The sequence below is a fragment of the Vespa mandarinia genome, chromosome 1 (genome assembly GCF_050613455.1).
Source record: "Vespa mandarinia isolate Hongniang chromosome 1, ASM5061345v1, whole genome shotgun sequence".
Taxonomy (NCBI): domain Eukaryota; kingdom Metazoa; phylum Arthropoda; class Insecta; order Hymenoptera; family Vespidae; genus Vespa; species Vespa mandarinia.
In genome coordinates this window covers 3,277,501-3,297,500 of record NC_140810.1, presented here as the reverse complement: position 1 = coordinate 3,297,500, position 20,000 = coordinate 3,277,501, and the positions used below count along the sequence as shown (strand labels likewise).

General features: G+C 34.0%; 1 protein-coding gene across 5 annotated transcripts in view; it reads right to left on the bottom strand.

Moving 5' to 3' along the window:
• LOC118444900 (paired box protein Pax-6) overlaps nucleotides 1-20,000 on the bottom strand; it is a 108,581-nt gene that overhangs the window by 70,539 nt on the left and 18,042 nt on the right. For all 5 annotated transcript variants that reach the window (XR_014983114.1, XM_085661949.1, XM_085661967.1 and 2 more), the window contains one exon: nucleotides 12,755-12,879. Coding sequence is in view for 4 of the 5 variants with exons in the window: in XM_085661949.1 (XP_085518075.1) it covers nucleotides 12,755-12,767 (13 nt within the window). In the remaining variant the exon portion in view is untranslated. The remainder of the gene's footprint in view (nucleotides 1-12,754; nucleotides 12,880-20,000) is intronic.

The window sequence follows — 20,000 nt, the reverse complement described above, 5'->3', positions numbered from 1 at the left end:
CTCTCTCTCTCTCTCTCTCTCTCTCTCTCTCTCTCTCTCTCTCTCTCTCTCTCTCTCTCTCTCTCTCTCTCTCTCTCTCTCTCTCTCTCTCTCTCTCTCTCTCTCTCTCTCTCTCTTTCTCTCTCTCTCTCTCTCTCTCTCTCTCTCTCTCTCTCTCTCTCTCTCTCTCGCAGTTTGAATTTCCCGAGTCGAAGAGCTTATATGCTGGGGTTCTCTGGCGTTTCTTGTAGCACTCCCCAACCACACCACTCTTCGTTCCTCTCTCCCTCCTTCCCTCCCTCCTACCCCCTTCCTCACCCTCCCCCCTTGAAACACGTCGTCGTCCACGTAGTCGTCCACGGGGTACCCCGTACAAAGAGAAACCGATGTAATCTCCGGAAACGTTTAGGGGAAAATTAGGTCGACGGTTGCGCGCGTACCCACGGATAAGCATCCGTACCAACCCCCTCCCTCCCCCCTCGACCCGATACAATCCCTACTATATACCTTAAACCACTGTCCTCTCTCTTTCTCTCTCTCTCTCTCTCTCTCTCTCTCTCTCTCTCTCTCTCTTTTTCTATCGTCACCCAAAGGCGAAATTTGTCAAAATATTTATTTAACTTGCTATTTTCTCTCTCTCTCTCTCTCTCTCTTACTCTCTCTCTCTCTCTCTTTCTCTGACTCTCTCTTCTTTTTTCTTTTTATCTTCTTCTTGTTGTCTTTTTCTTTACTTCGAATTCGATGCTTTATTTTCCCCACCTTGTGATAGGAATCGAAAAGAAAGAAAAAGAGAGAGAGAGAGAGAGAGAGAGAGAGAGAGATGCTTTTTATTCCCCCGATACGCTTTGTGTCCGCTTTATATATATATATATATATATATATCTTTCTCTCTCTCTCTATCTTTCTCTTAATAAATATTTATGAGATCTCATTCCATCTCCTTCTCTCGTTCTATCGAAATATTTCCTGTCTTTGTAGTATCTCTCACTTTTTTTTTTCTTTCCCTTGTTTTCCTCTTCTTCTTTCTTCTGTTTTGTTTTTTGATTTTATTTCTTTTCATTTTTTTTTTCTCTTTTTTTTTTTTTTTAAATCGACAATATTGCGTCCTAACATTTCGAAAAGTGTTTTAAGACGACGCGGGTAGGGAGAGAAGGACGAACGCGTTCGAAATGTATTGTTATTTTATTATATAATTAAAATTTCTAATGGTCCGTGAACTTTTTCTCGCTATGTATAAAATATTATTTTCAATCCAAAAAAAATGAAAATTTCGTTTAGTCGTCACTTGTCGTGTTCCGACGGTATCACCCGGTACAGGTAACTTAATTTGTTCGATATATCTTTGATGGATAAATGAATAAAAGAGAAAAGAAAAAATAAATAAAAAAAAGAAGACAGAAAAAGAAATCAGATTTCTCTATGTCCATCATTCAACATTGAAAGTCATTAAAGATATTCGATTTGTCAAATGGTCGAACGATTTAAATCAACTTAAAAATGATACATTCGATATCATACAAACTTTCATTCTACAAAATATATTCATATCTTACAAAAATTCTAATGACTTTAGTTTCTAACGATTGTGACTTCACACGACGCGAATAATATTGATATAATGAATAGAAAAAAAAAAACACCTTCGTGCGTTTTCGCGATCTCTTCAATTAATTTCAATTGCATTATTTTATATTTTTTTTCTAGAAAATTTCAGGATAGAATTTTGTTTGAACGCATTTTACGTTCCGACGGAAAGTATAATTGTATAACTTAATTTGTGAGAATATTAGATAATAAAAAAAAAAAAAGAAAAAAAAGAAAAGAAAAAGAAAAAAGCTAGAAGAATAAAAAAAGATCAAACGAACAAACTCATGTGACATATCTTAAATTTTTATAATGTACTCTAATCTCCAATGTTAAAATATAAAATAATTTTATTTTAAGCAATTTTACGTTAACGCTTAACCGAAAAATTATAATGTGCTCGTTGTTAAATAAAATTTTATCCCCGTAGAATCGTTTCTCCTTTTTTTCCTTTTTCTGTTTTTTCCTTTTTTCTTTTTTTTTTTCTTTTATCCTTTATCCTTTTCTTTTTCGTCTTTTATTATTTTTCTTTTATCTTTTTCCTTTTCATTTTTCATTTCATTCCATTTCAAAGCTCTTTTTTACTCCTTATGAAAGAGAGAGAGAGAGAGAGAGAGAGAGAGAGAGAGAGAGAGACAGACAGAGAAAGAGAAAGAGAGAGAGGGAAAAAAGACGTCATCGTCGGCGACATCGTGAAATGTCATTGACGACGAGTACGTCGTTTGTAACATGGAAAACGTATATTTGGAAGATTGCCATAGAGAGTAAAGCTTCGAATCGACGTAGTTTAACGTTATTTTGCCTTTTGCGATTATTTTTCATAAGGTTTAATGTTTATATGAAATTTGTAATTCCTCGAAATATGTTATTTTCGTATATACCACTTGAGCATGTGTTATTTGAAACAATTACGCATATATTATAAAATTATATACACATATATATATATATATATATATATACATATATATAAATATATGTACATAAAACATTAAATATGTTATCTGGAAATAACATATGCATCATTGACATTTAAACGGAATAACATTATTTAATACGATTGTAAAAATAATATTTGTTTGTTGAAAAATTTACACGAATGATTTAATTTAACGTCGAGAAAACGGATATACGAGATAATCGTATATTATTGATAATAATTTTTATGGGCAATGAAGTCTCGTAATGTCGACTTGTGTATATATTTACTCCATTTATAAAAAAAAAAAAAAAAAAGAGAAAGAAAAAAAAGAAAAAAAAGGAAAATATAGATTTGAAAATATATAGAAGCTATTCTTCGTGTGGATACATCCAATTGCACTTCGTCTTGCGATTTCTTCGTTCAACTATCACCGTTAAATCAACGAAACGATCGGGACGTTATCGACCAAAGAAAATCCATGAAACTCCCATAACGGTAGTTTCTAGCGGTGACAATGGTGCGAAGGAGGGTGATCCCAAGCACTTCGCTTCTATCTCGTTAATGAGCATTCGCTTTATTACGTTCTCGACAAGTAGAACTTTTTCGTTTACGACCTTTCAACCCAAATAAATCTTTGACTTTCGAAAAAAAAAAAAAAAAAGACAAAAAAATGAAAGAAGAACTATCTTCAAATTTTTATGCAAACGAGAGAAAAAGAATGAAGAAAAAAAAAAAAAAGAAAAAAACAACAAAAAAAGATACAAGAACAAAAATGAAGAATACGAAACGAAACAAAATTTCTCTCTTTTTTTTTTCTTTTTTATTTTTCTTTTTTTTTTTTTTTTAATATTACACAATTAAATATCAACTTCGTTATATATTCGTATCACATTTTACAATATATATATATATATATATATATATATATATATACTCATACATATAATCATACTATAATTGTCTTTAATTTAATATAGAAAAAGAGATTTAAAAAGAAAAAGAAGAAGAAGAAGAAGAATATGAAAGAAGGCAGAAAAATTGTAAGAAATATTCTTGAATATTCCCCGTTGTCTGAAGCCGTTCTCCTTTCATTTTTCCACTCGGACTTCCTCCTCGATCCTTTTTCTCTTTCGCGTTAGTACCGAAGTATCTCAAGAGACGAGAACGTGGACTGGAGGAGGGTTTTTACGGCTATCTATCGAGCCATTTCGTACGTGTGCTGGATACGCGTTGGATATTTTCTGCTCTTCCTTGCATCGTGTCTTCTCTCTCCCTTAAACTCCCTCAACCTCCCCCTCACTCTCTCTCTCTCTCTCTCTCTCTCTCTCTCTTTCTCTATCTATCTATCTATCTATCTATCTATCTATCTCTTTGCGTTGGACTTCGAATTCCTTGGACCAACCCCCCTTCTCTCCTCATTCCCAACCCCATTCCCATTGCCGTCCTCCTACCAACCCCCCTCCTCCCCATCCTCCTCACCCTTTTCTCCTGACGGTGGCCCAAGCCACCCGCCTAAAATGTGCCAGCCAACCGTTTCTGTTTGAAGAGGGAATTTTACAGTCGAATACACTTGATGCAAGACGTACAGTCCCCGTTCGACTATCTTCGAGAAGGAAGGAAGGGAGGAAGGAAGGAAGGAAGGAACGATGGAACGATGGGAACGATGAAACGATGGAACGATGAAATGAACGAAGATAGAAACGAAGGAAGGAAGGAAGGAAGGAAGGAAGGAAGGAAGAAAGGAAGGAAGGAAGGAAGGATCTTCCATATATCCGTAAAGGTCCTCTTTTCGATAGTAACTTTCAACTAAAGGGAAAGGGCTTCGACCTTGAGTGACATCGGCCGGAGAGTCGTCGTCGACTTGACCGAGTAAATAAAAACTCTACTCTTTGAACTTTGCGAACAGCTATCGAGAACTTTTCTTCTCTTTCTCTTTTTTTCCTTTTTTGTTTGTTTTTTTTTTTTTTCTTTTTTTGTCTTGTCCCTTATTTTCTTCTTCGACTTCTTTCTTTCTTGCTTTTTTCTTTTTTTTTCTTTTTTTTTTTTTCTTTTATTACTTCTTTTTCTTCCTTTCCTCCTTTCCCTTATTTTTTCATTTTCTTTTTCTTCCTCTTTTTCCTTTTTTATTTTTGCCTTTCTTTCTTTATTTTTTTTTTTTTTTTTTTTTTTTTTTTAATCGATCCGACTTTAACGCACGACAAATTTCTAAATGAAAATTTTAATTTTTGTTTCCTTTCAATTTTTCTCTCCTTTTTTTCATCCTTCTTACATCTTTCATATCCTCACATCTTTGCACTCTTTTTGAATTGATTTTCACACAATGCTAATATTGTCATAATATATGACAATGGTAATAAATAGAAATAAATTTATAACTTAACTCAATTAACATCGAAGAGATAAATTCTTTGATGATTTTATTTTTTTTCTCGTATCGCGCGTTTATATTGAAATAATGTTTTGGTTTATTCGAAAATGAGAACGAATGTTTATAAATTTTTCTAACTAGACCTATCAATTTCGTTTTCATCGATGAGAACAAAGTGAAAAAGGACTGACAATTAAAGATACCTCGAGGTATCACGAGAATAAGAAGAGTGAGAACAAGAGAAAGAATGAGTGAGAAATACAGAGAAAGAGAGAGAGAGAGAGAGAGAGAGAGAGATCAAGCTACGGAAGGAACGTCGAGGAGCTAATTACAATTTCTCTGCGAGAAGGTTCCTCCTCGTCATCGAGATCCCCCGAGGTGCCAAACGAAACGAGCGTTTCCGCTTGGGAGCATCAACGGAAAGAGCGGAAGAGAGAGAGAGAGAGAGAGAGAGAGAGAGGACGAGAGAAGGGGTGAAAACGATGAAACAGAGGGTTAAGAAGAAATAGAGAGGGTAAAAACACTTGGAAACAAACAACAAAAGCATCCGCGAACTGCACAAACGTATCTTCTCTCCTGTCGCAGCTGTTGAAAGAGATGAAGAAGAAATATGAAATAAGATGAAACGAAAACAAACTGAAAAAGGACATAAAAAGAACAACGAAAAATAAAAGAAGAAGAAGAAGAAGAAGAAACAAGAAGAAAGAGGAGGAGGAGGAGGAGGAAGAGGAGGAATAGGAGGAAGTGGAGGAGGAGGAAGAGAAACGAGAAAAGGAAAAAAAATCTAAAAAAAAAGAGAGAGAGAAAATGGGAAAGAAAAAAAAAACTAGATAAGAAGCGGTAAAGGAGAAAAAGGTTACCCCCTCGAGCTTTCAAAGTAAAATTTCTTAGGAGTTTTTCCCTCTCACAAAATTTTCTTCTTTCTTTGGGAAAGAAAGAGAGAAAGAGAGAGAGAGAGAGAGAGAGAGAGAGAGGCTGCTTCAACGGACGAAAAAAAAGTAGATGGTAAAAACGAGAGAAAGAGAGAGAGAGAGAGAGAGAGAGAGAGACGACGGTGGCATTTTTGTCGGTTACGAATTAATTGAATAAGAGTCGCCGTGCTGTCGGGGATGCTGCGGGTAAGAGTCAAAGTAAGGGTGGTGGGATCAAAAAGAAGGGTTCCTGTCTGTTTTGCACGAGACGTAACGAAAACGCCTTCTCGTCGTCGTTTTAAAGAGCCACCGCCACTACCACCAACATTACTATTACTACTACTACTACTACTACCATAGCGTACCAGCAACAACAGCAGCATCTAATACTACCACCATCACTGGTACCACCTACTACCACCTATCATCTCCTTCGTCGTATCTCTCCCTTTTCGCATTCTTTTACAATACTACCTACTCTTTCCTCCATTCCTTGTATCTTTCTTTTCTTTTGGTACGCAGGAACATACGTGAGTACTTACTTATGTACGTACGTATGTACGAGAAACGACGAGTACGTATATTCAGGATAGACTTGAGTAAGGGTGACTAAAGGCAGAAAGAGAAAGATAGATAGATAGTGAGTGAGTGAGTGAGTAAGAGGGTAGAAAGAGGAGGATAAGGAAGAAGGATGAGGAGGGTGAAGAAACGCTTGGGGGTTGCCATCTACTCGGAATTCAGAAACGATCAATGCTCCAGGAACCCAGCAGCACCAGCACACTACTATACCCTTTACCCCTTCTCCTTTATCTATCTATCTATCTATCTATCTATCTATCTATCTATCTATCTATCTCACGTTTGGTGCGAAAGAGAGAAAAAGAAAGATGGCGATAGAGAGAAAGAGAAAGAAGAATAAGAATAAGAGGAAGAAGCAACGACAGCAGCAGCAGCAGCAGCAGCAGCAGCAGTAGCACAGCCAAACCTTTTCTTATTCTTATTTCGTCCTTCGTCTTCCTGAACTCCCAGTTCTACCCTATCTCATCCCACCTCTTCCCTTTTCTCCACCCTCTTTTCCCACCCTTTCTCTTTCTCCTTTTTCTTCGTTCGTCTTCTCTTACTCTTTTCTCAGCCAGGCACGCCATCATCCCTTACGAGTAAAAGCGGCACCACAGGGGGGGTGGCTTGATTCGTCGGCGTAGACGTCGTGCTGACAGCCGACTCTCTTTCGTGGTAAAACGGAGGTCGAACGATTTGCCAAACTTCCGGGAGACACTTTTCTTTTTCTTTCTTTCTCTTTCTTCCTATCTCTCTCTCTCTCTCTCACTCTCCCTCTCTCTCGTTTTCTTTCTCTTTCTCTTTCTCTTTCTCTCCCTTTCACACTTTCTTGCTCTCACACTCGGTCTCTTTTTATCTCTTTCTACAACCCCATCGGAATAAAGAATGAAGTCACGTGATCGAAACTGAGAAAAATATACCTACCTATCTATCTATCTATCTATCTATCTATCTATCTATCTATCTATCTATCTACAAAACGATCGAAACAATCGTCTAATATAAACTTACGAGCATCAAGATAGACATGATAGTTTAATTAATATTTTATACAACGATCCTTTATAATGCATCTGTGTAATTAGGATGTCTTACGTTTATCTTTTCTTTTTTTTTTTTTTTTTTTTTTCATTAAAAGTTATACCCTGCATAATTAAAATTGCATCGACGTAAATTTAAATATCATGTCATAGTTAAATAAATAAATAAATAAATAAATAAATAAATAAATAAATAAATATATATATATATTCATAATTATTGGATTCAACTAACAATCGAGTTTTTAGAAAAAAAAAAAAAGAAAGAAAGAAGAAACAAGAATTTCGATTAATTCGAAATTCTTAAACAAGAATTCTGATTGATATCTTCTTCATGAAGGGGAAGATAGAAAGAAAGAAACAAAAAAAAAAAAGGAATCATCGAAACGATTTTTGAAGGATCAATGAAGAAAAAAAAAAAAGGAGAAAGTAATTGTTGCTTCGATTTGACACTCGAAAGGAAATTAAAATCAAATCTATTCTCTGTCGGGGAAAATAATTCGTTTATCCAACTTAACAGACCGATTAAAGAAAAAGATGAAGAGATGGATAGATAGATAGATAGATAGATAAATAGATAGATAGATAGATAGATAGACAGATAGATAGATAGAGACAGGAAACGGAAACACGATTTGTACGTACGATCGATCAAAACCCTCGTCGTCTCGTTTGCTGGAATCGCGGCTCGGCCGACGGTCTATCGAGGCGATTCGATGAGCTAACGCCAACTTAACGCTACACACCCCACTGAGCTGCACTCGGTCAGATAACTCGTGGATTTTCGATCGTAGTACGCGGCTCCAGGTCGGATCTAGGTCGTTTACTCACTTGTGGATTCTTCGACGTTCCCAACCTCAATCCTTCCCGATTCCTTACCAACGATCCTATTCTAACGTAAATGTCAGTGACACTTTTCATTTTTTTTTTTTTTGACCAAAGAGAGACAAGAAGAGTAAAAGAGAGAGAGAGAGAGAGAGAGAGAGAGAGAGAGAGAGAGAGAGAGAGACTGAAAATTCGCCTAAATTCGTACAATTTAAGGGAACTGTGTCGATTATTATTTCATCGATATTACGATATGAATTAACGTCTTCTATGTTCCGAATGAAATTCTCCATATTTACTTAGTAACTTTTCCTCTCTTTCTTTCTCTCTTCAAGTATTCCCTTCGTAACCCCCCGTAACTCATTCTTTTCTCCTCCCCCCACTTCACCCATCCACGCTCAACTTTCGTTAGGACATATACACTTAATTTCGTTCGATTTACTACGAACGATTCGTTGATTAATTATTTTTTTTTTGTTATTTTTTTTTTTTTTTTTTTTTCCTTTAATCGATACAACGAACGAGTATGTATGAAAACACACTTTATTAAAAATCGTTTAAATGCCGTTGAATATTATCCACGCAAGATTTATAAAAGCCACCGGGACGACTTACATAAAAAGCTCGATCGAGTAATTGAAAGAAAGATAGACGGAAAGATAGAAAGGAAAACAAAAAGAGAAAGGGAAGAAAGAGAGGAAAGTGTAAAAAAAAAAAAAGAAGAAGAAGAAAAGGAAAGAAAAGAGAAGAGAAGAAAAAAAATCTGCGAAATCTGAATCCGCCATTAAAATTTTCCTTTCAATTTTATTGACCTTTTAAAAATCGATTAACCGATTAAAGAATTAATAATAGACAAGATTCGATTAATTGATACGTAAGTTAACGTGATTAGATAAGATAGAAACGAACTTTTTTGTACATATTATATATGGGAATGAATGAGCTTCTGATTACCCTTAATCCCATCCAAGATAACCCCTCACACCTATACACACACGCACGCACACCCTTAACTCCATTAAAGTTGTTTATGTCGTATGAAGGATTAACAAATTGTCCCAATATTATTCTTACGTGAATTTATGGATTGGTATTGAAGAGAAAACAGGAAATTGGTGTTCATGAGAGAAAGAAAGAGAGAAGAGATAGATAGATAGATAGATAGATAGATAGATAGAGAGAGAGAGAGAGAGAGAGAGAGAGAGAAAGAACTTTAAAGAGATAAAAAGGGCGAGTGTTGGAAGGCGCGAGAGAATGGAAATCAATACGTGAAGTGAGCAACCAGTTTCAAGCAGGAGCTGCCGGCTTTAGAAAGCCCTGAGACGTCGTCTGCTCATCCTCTTTGGACCCTGCGTTAAGAGAGCTTGAACGGGGGTGAGTGAGAAAGAGAGACAGAGAGACAGAGAGAGAGAGAGAAAGAGAGAGAGAGAGAGAGTGAGAAAGAGATAGATAGTGAGAAGAGCAGAGACAGGAGAGAAGAGAAGTTCCATTCAGGACTAATGGGGTTAAACGCCTTAGCCATCAACCGAACGTCTCCCTCTTGATTCTTGGACGTTCCGATTCGACTCCACTAAGATTCCAAGTACTCCCTTCTCTTCCTCTTCCTCCTACTCTTTCTCCTCCTTCTTCACCATCTCCTCCTCTTCCTCATTCTCCTTCTCCTCCTCCTCCTCCTCCTCGTTCTTCTTCTGTTCATTCTATCCTAAGAATTCTGCAGGTGATACAATCCTTTTTATTTATCGAATTCGACATAATCGAAATCGAAATCGAAATCGTGTACGTAATCGAAACATCGAAACATCGAAAGTATTGTCTCCAATCAAGATTTTCAAATTCGACTCGTCAATTCAATAAATAAATTTTCTTTCCCCATTTTAATTTGTGACCGATACATTCAAATCGAAAAATTTTCATATCAGTATTAGGATCATTCGAATCTTTCTTTATAACATTTGTCAAATATTTTTATACTTGATCGTTATACTCGATATCCTATTTTTTGAAATCGATGATTTTCAAACATTCAATTCTTTTTTTTTTTTTATACTTTTGATAGTTCGTTTACGTAAATCGATTCATTTCTCCATCACGAAGGAAATAGATTATCTAATCGACGAGTAATTTTGAAATATGATTTAAATTTCTATGACGTGAAAAAAGAAAACTCCCCCAATAAAAATAATAATCGATTGTTATGTCATTTTTAAACGGAGAACTAATTGTTCGTTTAATAATTTTTCTTTAATTTTTTATTGTTTACACTTCGAAAATATCTATTTATTAATTGATAGATCGATAATACGTATGAGTGGTATGTAAAATAAATCGATGCAAAAAGAAAAAGAAAAAGAGAACAAAAAAAAAAAGAACAAAAAAAAAAGAAAAAGAACAAGTCAAACGCATGAGATTTTCATTCGAAAAACTTCCGACGATGACTACTTTCAAATTTTTCAATGACGTCACCTATCCAACCAAAATTTCTACGTAACACTATACATAGTATGAAATCGTAGAAAGATAACTCGTAGGAATTTTAGATCACTTTGGACTCGTTTAGTTTCGTTTAGTTTACTTTAGTTTCATTCAGTTCCGTTCCGTTTCGTTTCGTTTCGTTTCGTTTCGTTTCATGTCAAGGTCGAGACTAGAGTTCAAAAAGCACAGAGTGCAAAAGTTGTAAGAATTTTCTTTGTGATATTTTTTCCTTTCCTTTTCTCTCTCTTTTTTTTCCTTTTTTTTCTCTCTCTTTTTTTTTTTTTCATCGAAGTTGAAAAACGTAATATCGAAATACTGAGATCGTTTGATAAAGAAAAAAGAAAAGGAAAAAGAAGAAGAGAAGACATTTTTAGCAACGTATTAGCCATTGACATTCCGCCTTAGCCATTGGACAAAAGACGTTAACTTTTATGCTTTCTTACGTTCCTTGAATCTCTCTCTCTCTCTCTCTCTCTCTCTCTCTCTCTCTCTCTTTTCGATCCTTTCCTTTTCCCTAAGTGAATTTTATCATAATCGTTCGCGCGATGGTCCGTTCTAATCGAATGTCAAATTGAAAATGACGTATGTACTATATGTAAGTCTACTCTCTGTTCTACTCGCTTAGGGATAAAGTGTGCTTATTCGATAAGGGAAACTAAAAAAGAAAAAAAAAAAAGAAAAAACACGATATTTTTCTTTCCAATCGTATGAAACTTATGTACGCGCACGTTCACTTCTTCTTATCTCGTTTCTACTTACGGAATCGATATTGACACAAGTTTTGAAGATGCGGATTATATAAAAGTTAACATGTATATATGTATATATATATATATATATATATATATATACACCGTTTCGTGACATCATTTATGAAGTCTTCTTTTACGTATACATGTCTATATCTATATATACACAATATATACATATAATGGGCCCAAAAGTTTGTAATAGTATTAAAAGTTTCTTGAATTATTTAAAAAAAAAAAAAAATTAATAACTCTGTCTCTGTCTCTGTCTGTCTCTCTCTCTCTCTGTCTCTCTCTCTCTTTCTCGTAAATATTTTCAATCAAATTTTTTGATCACATCGTAAAATATTACAAGCCGATAGAAATTTCTCGAAAGATGTGTAATTGATTATTAAAATCGCATAAAATTTTTTGCACCCAATTCACCCCATTAGACATAGGTATTTGTATTAAGTATAATAACCGATGTGTCTTCGATATAAAAATTAATCGTTTATTCTTACGATTCATGAAAGATTTCACGAATAATTTTGACAAATTTATTCGTTCGTATATTCGGTCGATTTTCTCGTAACAGACGTTTTAAAATTGAAACGTCGTATACTAATTGTATATAATTATTTACACTTAATAATCATTATAATCATTATAAACATATCTTCATAGAGATATTATAAAAAATTATAAAAAATAATCTTTGTAAGAAGTATTTCGTTTGTTATCGAAATTTTTGGACGGTCTATTGTCGACATTAATTTGTCGTAACATTGAATTACGATATTTATCCTTCTTAGCCCTTTAAATCGATTAAAATTTTTAACCCTTAAAGTATTTCATAAATTTTTCAAATATCATTTAAAAATACCACGAAAAGTATGAGCGATCTTTGAATTCATCATTGGGATTAAAATATTTCTTTTAAAAATGACAAATATTTTTACGTTCTATCCCATTATTATTTTATTTTATATCCTCACAAAATCTACGTAGTTTTATTATAAAAGAAAAAAAAATAAAATATCATCCCTTGTAAATAAATATACATAAAGGTTAAGCCAAAAGTTTGGTGATCGTATTGAAAATCTTTTAGATTATTTTTCCAAAAAAATTAATTATTCCTTCTCGTGAATGCTTTTTTAGGCTAACTTTTTAATATCTCATTGTAAAACTGTTAAATTAAATTGAATTATATTTAAAAATATAAAATCTAATATATATGTTGATTGAAGGTATATATATATGTATATTTTTTTTTCTTTTTTTTTTGGAAAACTCACAAAGCTCTCTATAGTCGTTTCTATAGATAATAAAAGGTATTATTGTCAATTAAATATTCAATAACTCACCTTTGTGTGCCATATCGTCAGCGGTGACGGAGGCGAGGAGGCCGGTGGCGCCCGGCCATGGAGCGACCGCAGCGCCGAGCTGCTGCGAAGGCAGAATCTTCGGGCCTTTGGCACGCTACAGGTCACTGAAAAATTTTTCGATTAATTAATAATTAAATATCTTTTTATACAGATATTCGACATATTTTTTTTCTCTTTTTTTCTTTTTTTTTTTTTATTCGAACTTCCTCGAAAAAAATCACGTATCGCTCTACCAACGCGGAATATTTTTCTTTTCATTTTTATCTATATTATTTATTTATCTACGTATATAATGTATATATATATATATATATATGCGCGTGTATGTATATATATATATATATATATATATATATATATTGTTTTGTACTGATACGTATCTCCTATATATTTTTTACTCGCATAATCGCACCTGTGTAAATGATAAATACGTTTGACGTTTCGTCGATACGTCGTCTCATGCGAAAACACTGCTTGAAATGTTGGCACATACTAAAATAATAATTTCTCATATCAGCTAATTACTTACTTACTTACTTACTTACTCACTTACGTATCTAATGCATGCACGGCCAAAAAAATTCTAAAGCAGTAATTTTAAAAGATCGATTAAATTATTCTTTATCGAGACATTTCAAGGTTGGCATTGTAATCATTCTTATAGTTTCACTATCGTGAGTGTAAGGATTAGTTAAAGAGAAGAATAAAAAAAAAAAAAAAAAAAAAAAGAAAAGAAAGAGAAAGGAAAAAAAATTAAAAAGAAAGAAGAAAGAAAAATATCTCGAAGAAGATTATTTGATCTTTAAAATCTTTTAAGAATTTATGGTCTATTTCAAAACTTTTAACCCAACCCCTATATATCTATACATCTTTCTATTATTCTATTACTACATAGATGCATATATATATATATATATGTATGTATGTATGTATCTTATATATGTAAATATGTAAATATGTAAATAAAACAGAGTACACGTTCGAAGATGATGATCCTCTGTACGAAAAGAGTCGACGTTTACCCTCTTAAAACTCGATTCGTTCGATGAAATAATACGAGCACGTAGGATTCTCTTACTGAACGGGATTGATAGGGGAAGAGTGGGGGTTGAGCTGGGGATGAACGTAACATTGACGATATGAAGTATCGTAATTACCTCGTTTCGTACACGTTGAAGATGTTAACTACTCGCAAAAGTAACACCCTTCAAATTCTTCATCGTTTGCAGCGTGAAAGCGCGAGAAAAACAGGAGTAAGAGAGAATTATAAAGAGAAAAAGAAAGAAAAAGAGAAAAGGAAAGAGAGGGAGATAGAGAGATAAAGAGAGAGAGAGAGAGAGAGGAAAAAAAAAGAGGAAAGAGGAAATACGTTGGTGAAGGATCGGAGGGAGTAGAAGTGAGGCTAAGTGCGATAATTAGTGTTCCGAGGGGTTCCGTTGGTTATCATCGTGATGCATACGAGAGATATCTCAGGAGAAAGAGAGAGAGAGAGAGAGAGAGAGAGAGAAATAAAATTACAGGGTGGCCCAAAAGTTCCTAGATCATGCGAAAAAAGATCTTAGGTGATATTTAAAAATCAATTTTACACTTTCTCGAGAAACTTTTTAGTCTAATTTTTTTTTCTTCGTATCATTCTTTTTTCTTTTTTTACTTTCTTTTTTCTTTTCGTAAAAACTACTTACGACACAGAAAACCGTGAAAAGTTTCGAGAAAAGAAACTATTGATTGATTTTTGAAAAATTCACGTAGAAAAAACTTTCGGATCGTTTCTCCATAGGAAAAAATCTGTCGAATAGTTAAATAAAATTTCTCTCTCTCTCTCTCTCTCTCTCTCTCTCTCTCTTTTTCTATCTCTGCGTGTGTGTGTGTGTTTCTTTCAGAATCTTTACGAGAAATGTTCATGTAAATCATTCAATCGTGTTACAATGAAATCATTCGTATTAATGTAAATTATTTTATAAGGATTCTAGAAGTAATAAGAGTCAATAATTTGACTGATTAAAAAGTGTGAAATCTATTATCATTTTTATACGAATAAAATCTATACAGCGTAACACCCAACATTGATGCTATCTATAGATATAGGAGTTATTTGCACATACCTAAATCTCTAATACAAAGATGAAAAACAAAAGTAAAAGAAAGAAAAAGAATGAAAGAAAGAAAGAAAGAGAGAAAGAAAGAGAAGGTGACATTTGAACGTGAAAGAAAAGGAAAAGTTAAGTTAGAGAGAAAAAGGGACAGAGATAAAAAGAGAAAGAAAGAGATATAAAGACTACTTTTCTTTTTCTTTTTCTTTTTTTTTTTTTTTTTTGATAAAGCCCTTATGTAAAAGCAATTCAGAATAGAGTAATGAACTAATTAGGACGTAATAAATTCTGAAATCGTTATTGTTCGTTGGCGTGTCGGTTTACACGATTCGTAGCAGAGGGAACGATGTCAATGGGAAGAGAACAGATTCGTGAAACGAAACGAAAGGAAACGAAATGAAACGCGAACGTAACGAGTAAAGGTTGAACGTCATCGCGAAACGAAACACACATCGGCGTATGTACATACATAGGATACATACATACATATATTCGAAAGAATTGAAAGACCTTTTCAAAGAAATCAAATGGCAATCTGCGCAATGTGCGGATTTATGATTTAGCGCCGTAGCAAATTTTAAAAGCGATTTATTATCAAAGGACTCGATTATTTTCCGGACGTTTCAACTACGGCTACGAGAATGTATCGAGGTATAGATATACGTAAATAAAAGGAGTAAAAGGAGATGGAGAAGGGAATGGAGGAAATGAGGAGAGAGTAGTGGGGGTGGGGGATAGGGAGTTGGGAGGAAAAGACAGAGATAAACGTAGTAGTCATGACATAACGTTTGAAAGAAGAGCACGAAGTTATGAAGGAAAAAGTAGAAAAAGATATTGAAAGAAAGGAAAGGAAAGGAAAGTAAAGGAAAGAGAGAGAGAGAGAGAAAAGAAAGAAAATAAAAAGAGAACAGAGAAATGGAAAAAAATGTTACCAGCTGTTCTGTTACACCAACGACGGCACATAATCGGATCTGAAGAATTATGAGAAAAGAAAAGCGAGAAAGCATGTTTCACTCTGTAAATTGTTTGCAATGCTTTTTTTCTTTTTCTTTTCCTTTCTCCTTTTTTTTTCTTTTTTTTTTTCTTGCCTTTTTTTTTGCAAACAAATCTCTCTCTCTCTCTCTCTCTCTCTCTCGTCTCGCATATACACACGTTCTTTTTCTTGTTTTTCTCAATTTTTTTCCTCCCTTTCTTTCTTCCTCGTTCCTTTTTTTCCCCCGTACTATTAATGCTTACGTATTACCTATATGTCTCTCAACGTATAAACGACGTTATATCTCTTTTATTTCTTTTTTTTTTATTTTTTTTTTTTATTTTATTTTTCTAAAAATAGAATTCTCTACGTTCTAGAAAAAGAGAGAAATAAAGAGAAAGAGAGTATGTGTGTGTGTGTGTGTGTGTGTGTGTGAGAGAGAGAGAGAGAGAGAGAAAGAAAGAGAATATCTTCGGTATAGAAGATAACACTAGTGTAAAAAGATAGGCTGGATGCTGGAGAACATAACACGGAGAAAGAGAGAGAGAGAGAGTAAGAGAGAGAAGGAAAGGTAGATCTATGCAGGAAGAGAGATAGATGGATAGATGGATAGATAGATATAGAGAGAGAGAGAGAGAGAGAGAGAGTACATCGCGCTCGCATATTGTGCAGAGAGGATTACCTTGGATTATGCCCGACTGAGCGCAAACAGGATCTCACCGGCTTGTGTTTACAAGACGCCAAGCTGTCGATTTAGTAAACTCGAACTGAACTCTATCTCCGTGGTGTAAAGAGCCGATTCGAATCGGATCGCGATTAATACCAGAGACCGTCTTCCGTCTATAAATTTAAAGCTCATATCAATATCGTTAAGAAATAATATTTGTTATACTAAGAAACGAATTGAGATTTTTCGATGAAATAACATTTACGATGATGTCATTTGAACGATATCAAACCTCATGACAAATATCTATCTATTATTATGATTAGTCTAATCAATAATCAGTCAAACTCGATAGACGAACAGACGAACGGATGGATGGATGGATGGATAGATAGATAGATAGATAGATAGATAGATAGATAGATAGATAGATAGATAGATAGATAGATAGATAGATAGATAGATAGATAGATAGATCGATCGATCGATCGATCGATCGATGGATGGATGGACGGATGAATAGATCACGATTGAAATATCTGCGGCAAGGTAAATTTTTTTCTTTTTTTCTTCTTTTTTTTTCATTTTTTCTTTTTTTGTTTTTGTTTTTTTTTTTTTAAGTCTATCATACCTTATCGTTTTAAATAGATACTTATAACATTCGATCAGCTTATTCGCCGACGCAATTTTTGGTCTTTCTTCTTCTTTTTGTTTATGAAAAAGAAAAAAAGACAAAAAAAGAAAAAATATAAATAGGTGTATATTCGCGAATTTGATATCTCTCTCTCTCTCTCTCTCTCTCTATTTATCTCTTTATTTATTTCTCTTTCACTGTCTCTCTTTCTTAAGTATCCGAGCAAAATAATAATATCTTTCGAACAATCCCCTAGGATACCTAACCCAGCTATATATATATATATATATATATATATATATATATATATATACTACATATCCCTCTCCTTTCGTCTCACTCCTAGCTCATACGACAACGTGTCCCGAACGCGAACGGTGACAACGCGTGAATAAGCGCGAAACAACGTCGGCATGGGTATTATACAACCGGATGGTAATAGGTTCCATATCCAAGAGCTGCCGGCACATTATGCTTTACATTTCCGGCCGAAACACTGTTAATGGCACTGGCACCGGCAGTACCTACCTACCAACACCATCACTTTGTATCACCATCGTCACCATCGTGTACCACTACTACATCTACACCAAGCACACCACCAATGAATATTCCCGTCAACGTTTCTGACACCGTCAAAATCCATACCACCCTCTTCCCCACCCCTTCGTCCCATGGTGTATGTATCTCTATCTATGTATATGTGTCTGTGCGTGCATGCGTGCGTCTACATATGTGTGTGTGTGTGTGTGTGTGTGTGTGTCTATGTACGTTCAAACTCGCGGGCATTAATTGCTTGCACTGCGGCATACGCATTGACTTCTATACGCCATTATGTTACCCGTGAACACACGTCTATAATATCCGTCCATTGATTGATAATAATAACATAGAAATGAATGAAATAGAGAGAGATAGAGATAGAGATAGAGAGAGAGAGAAAGAGAGAGAGAGAGAGAGAGAGAGAGAGAGAGAGAGAGAGACAGGTAGGAGAATTTTGCTTGCTTGACATTATTGAAATCATTATCTACGATTAAAATTTTAATGAATAAATATCGGTTTGTCGATGTTAAGTATTTAAAAAAAAAAAAAAAAAAAAACAAAAGAAAAATAAAGGAAAGAAAAAATAATAGACAAATAAATAATAAAAAAAAAAAAAAATAGATAAGATTATTCATATAGGGTGTATTTAAAAGAACGATATAATTCTTTATTTCCACGTGTCTCGTTCGCCGATAAACGGATCAAGTATCTATTAAATTCTCTTTTTCTCTCTCTCTCTCTCTCTTTCTTTTTTTCTTTTACTCTCCCTCTCTCTCTCTCTCTTTCTTTTTTTCTTTTACTCTCCCTCTCTCTCTCTCTCTTTCTCTATCTCTCTCTCTCTCTCTCTATATATATATATATATATATATATATATATATATATATATACTCAAATGAGCTTATAAAAAGTAGTATGTCATTGGGAACTAGTAGGTATCTACTAGGAACGTCAAATTATCTTACTTAGAGTCGAGAACGAGCAATCGATCGACCGTTTACACTGTTTAAGCGAGTGGAACCAACTGCAAGAAGTGACGACACCACCATATGCAACTTAATTGTCTACAGATATACCTAAAATCATGCCACCTTGAGTTTCATGCTTCTCGAAAAGATTAGGTGTATAAATGTGTCTCTTAAACAAATGGATATATATATATATATATATATATATATCTTTTAGATAAATAACAAATGTATATTGAACGATATCTTTTTTACGAACTAAACGACAAACAAACAAACAAACGAAAAAAGGAAAAGAAAAATAAATTAAGCACGTCGAATATTAAAAATTCTATTTGAAATCTTCGCGATTATTTTATCGCTAATTTCAAGAGTAGCTATCGGAGACAAATCGAAGAACTGATTTATTATCTATTTAACTAAAATTTTTAACGTTAAAATTGCATGCATTTATTTTCTATATATATATATGTACGTGTGTATGTGAATATATATATATATATATATCCATACGCGTTAAAGAACAATTAATTTATCAATAGAAATTGAAATGGGATCGAATTGCACCCTATAACGATTTTTAAAAGCTACCGCTTTCATTTTCGTATCGAGTACCGATCGACGAGATGCTTTTTCATCTCGAAAGCCACGAAAGGAACCCCTCTCTCACTTCATCTCTTTCTCTCACTCTCTCTCTCTCTCTCTCTCTCTCTCTCTTTCTCTCTCTGATTCTCTCTTGACGTAGAAAGGTTCGTTCACAATGCTTAGCGTCGAATACGTCACTGCGGGGTGTCCGCACTTGTGTCGCTTTTGCCATTCTCTCTTTTTCTCTCTCTCTCTTTTTCTCTTTCTTTATTTACTCAATCTAATTCGCTTTACGGATTTGCCAGGGCAAATTCATCGTTCATTCGTCTATTAATTAAACCATAATAACAGAACGTACGAATGATCGAGAGAAAAAGAGACATACAAAAAGGACTAATTTAAATAACATTTATATTTTTTATGAAATATTATTGATTACTCGTACGATAATTATTTTATCGATACTCTAATAAATTTCAATTACGATTCGATTATATCACCTTGGCCTTTTTTCTTTCATACTATTATTTTCCTTCGAGAACGATAGATAGATATCGACCTTGTTTTTCTAAGTGACGTAATTATTAAATTTATATACCATGAAATCTAACGTTATCGAACGAATAATCTGAATCCATTTATTCCTCTTATCTGTCATTATAAAATAACGAAAAAAAAAAAAAAAAAAGAAGAAAAAAAAGAAACCACACGTACGCATGCTCGATACCGCAAATATTTACATATTATTATCGCGTTAAATTCAAATC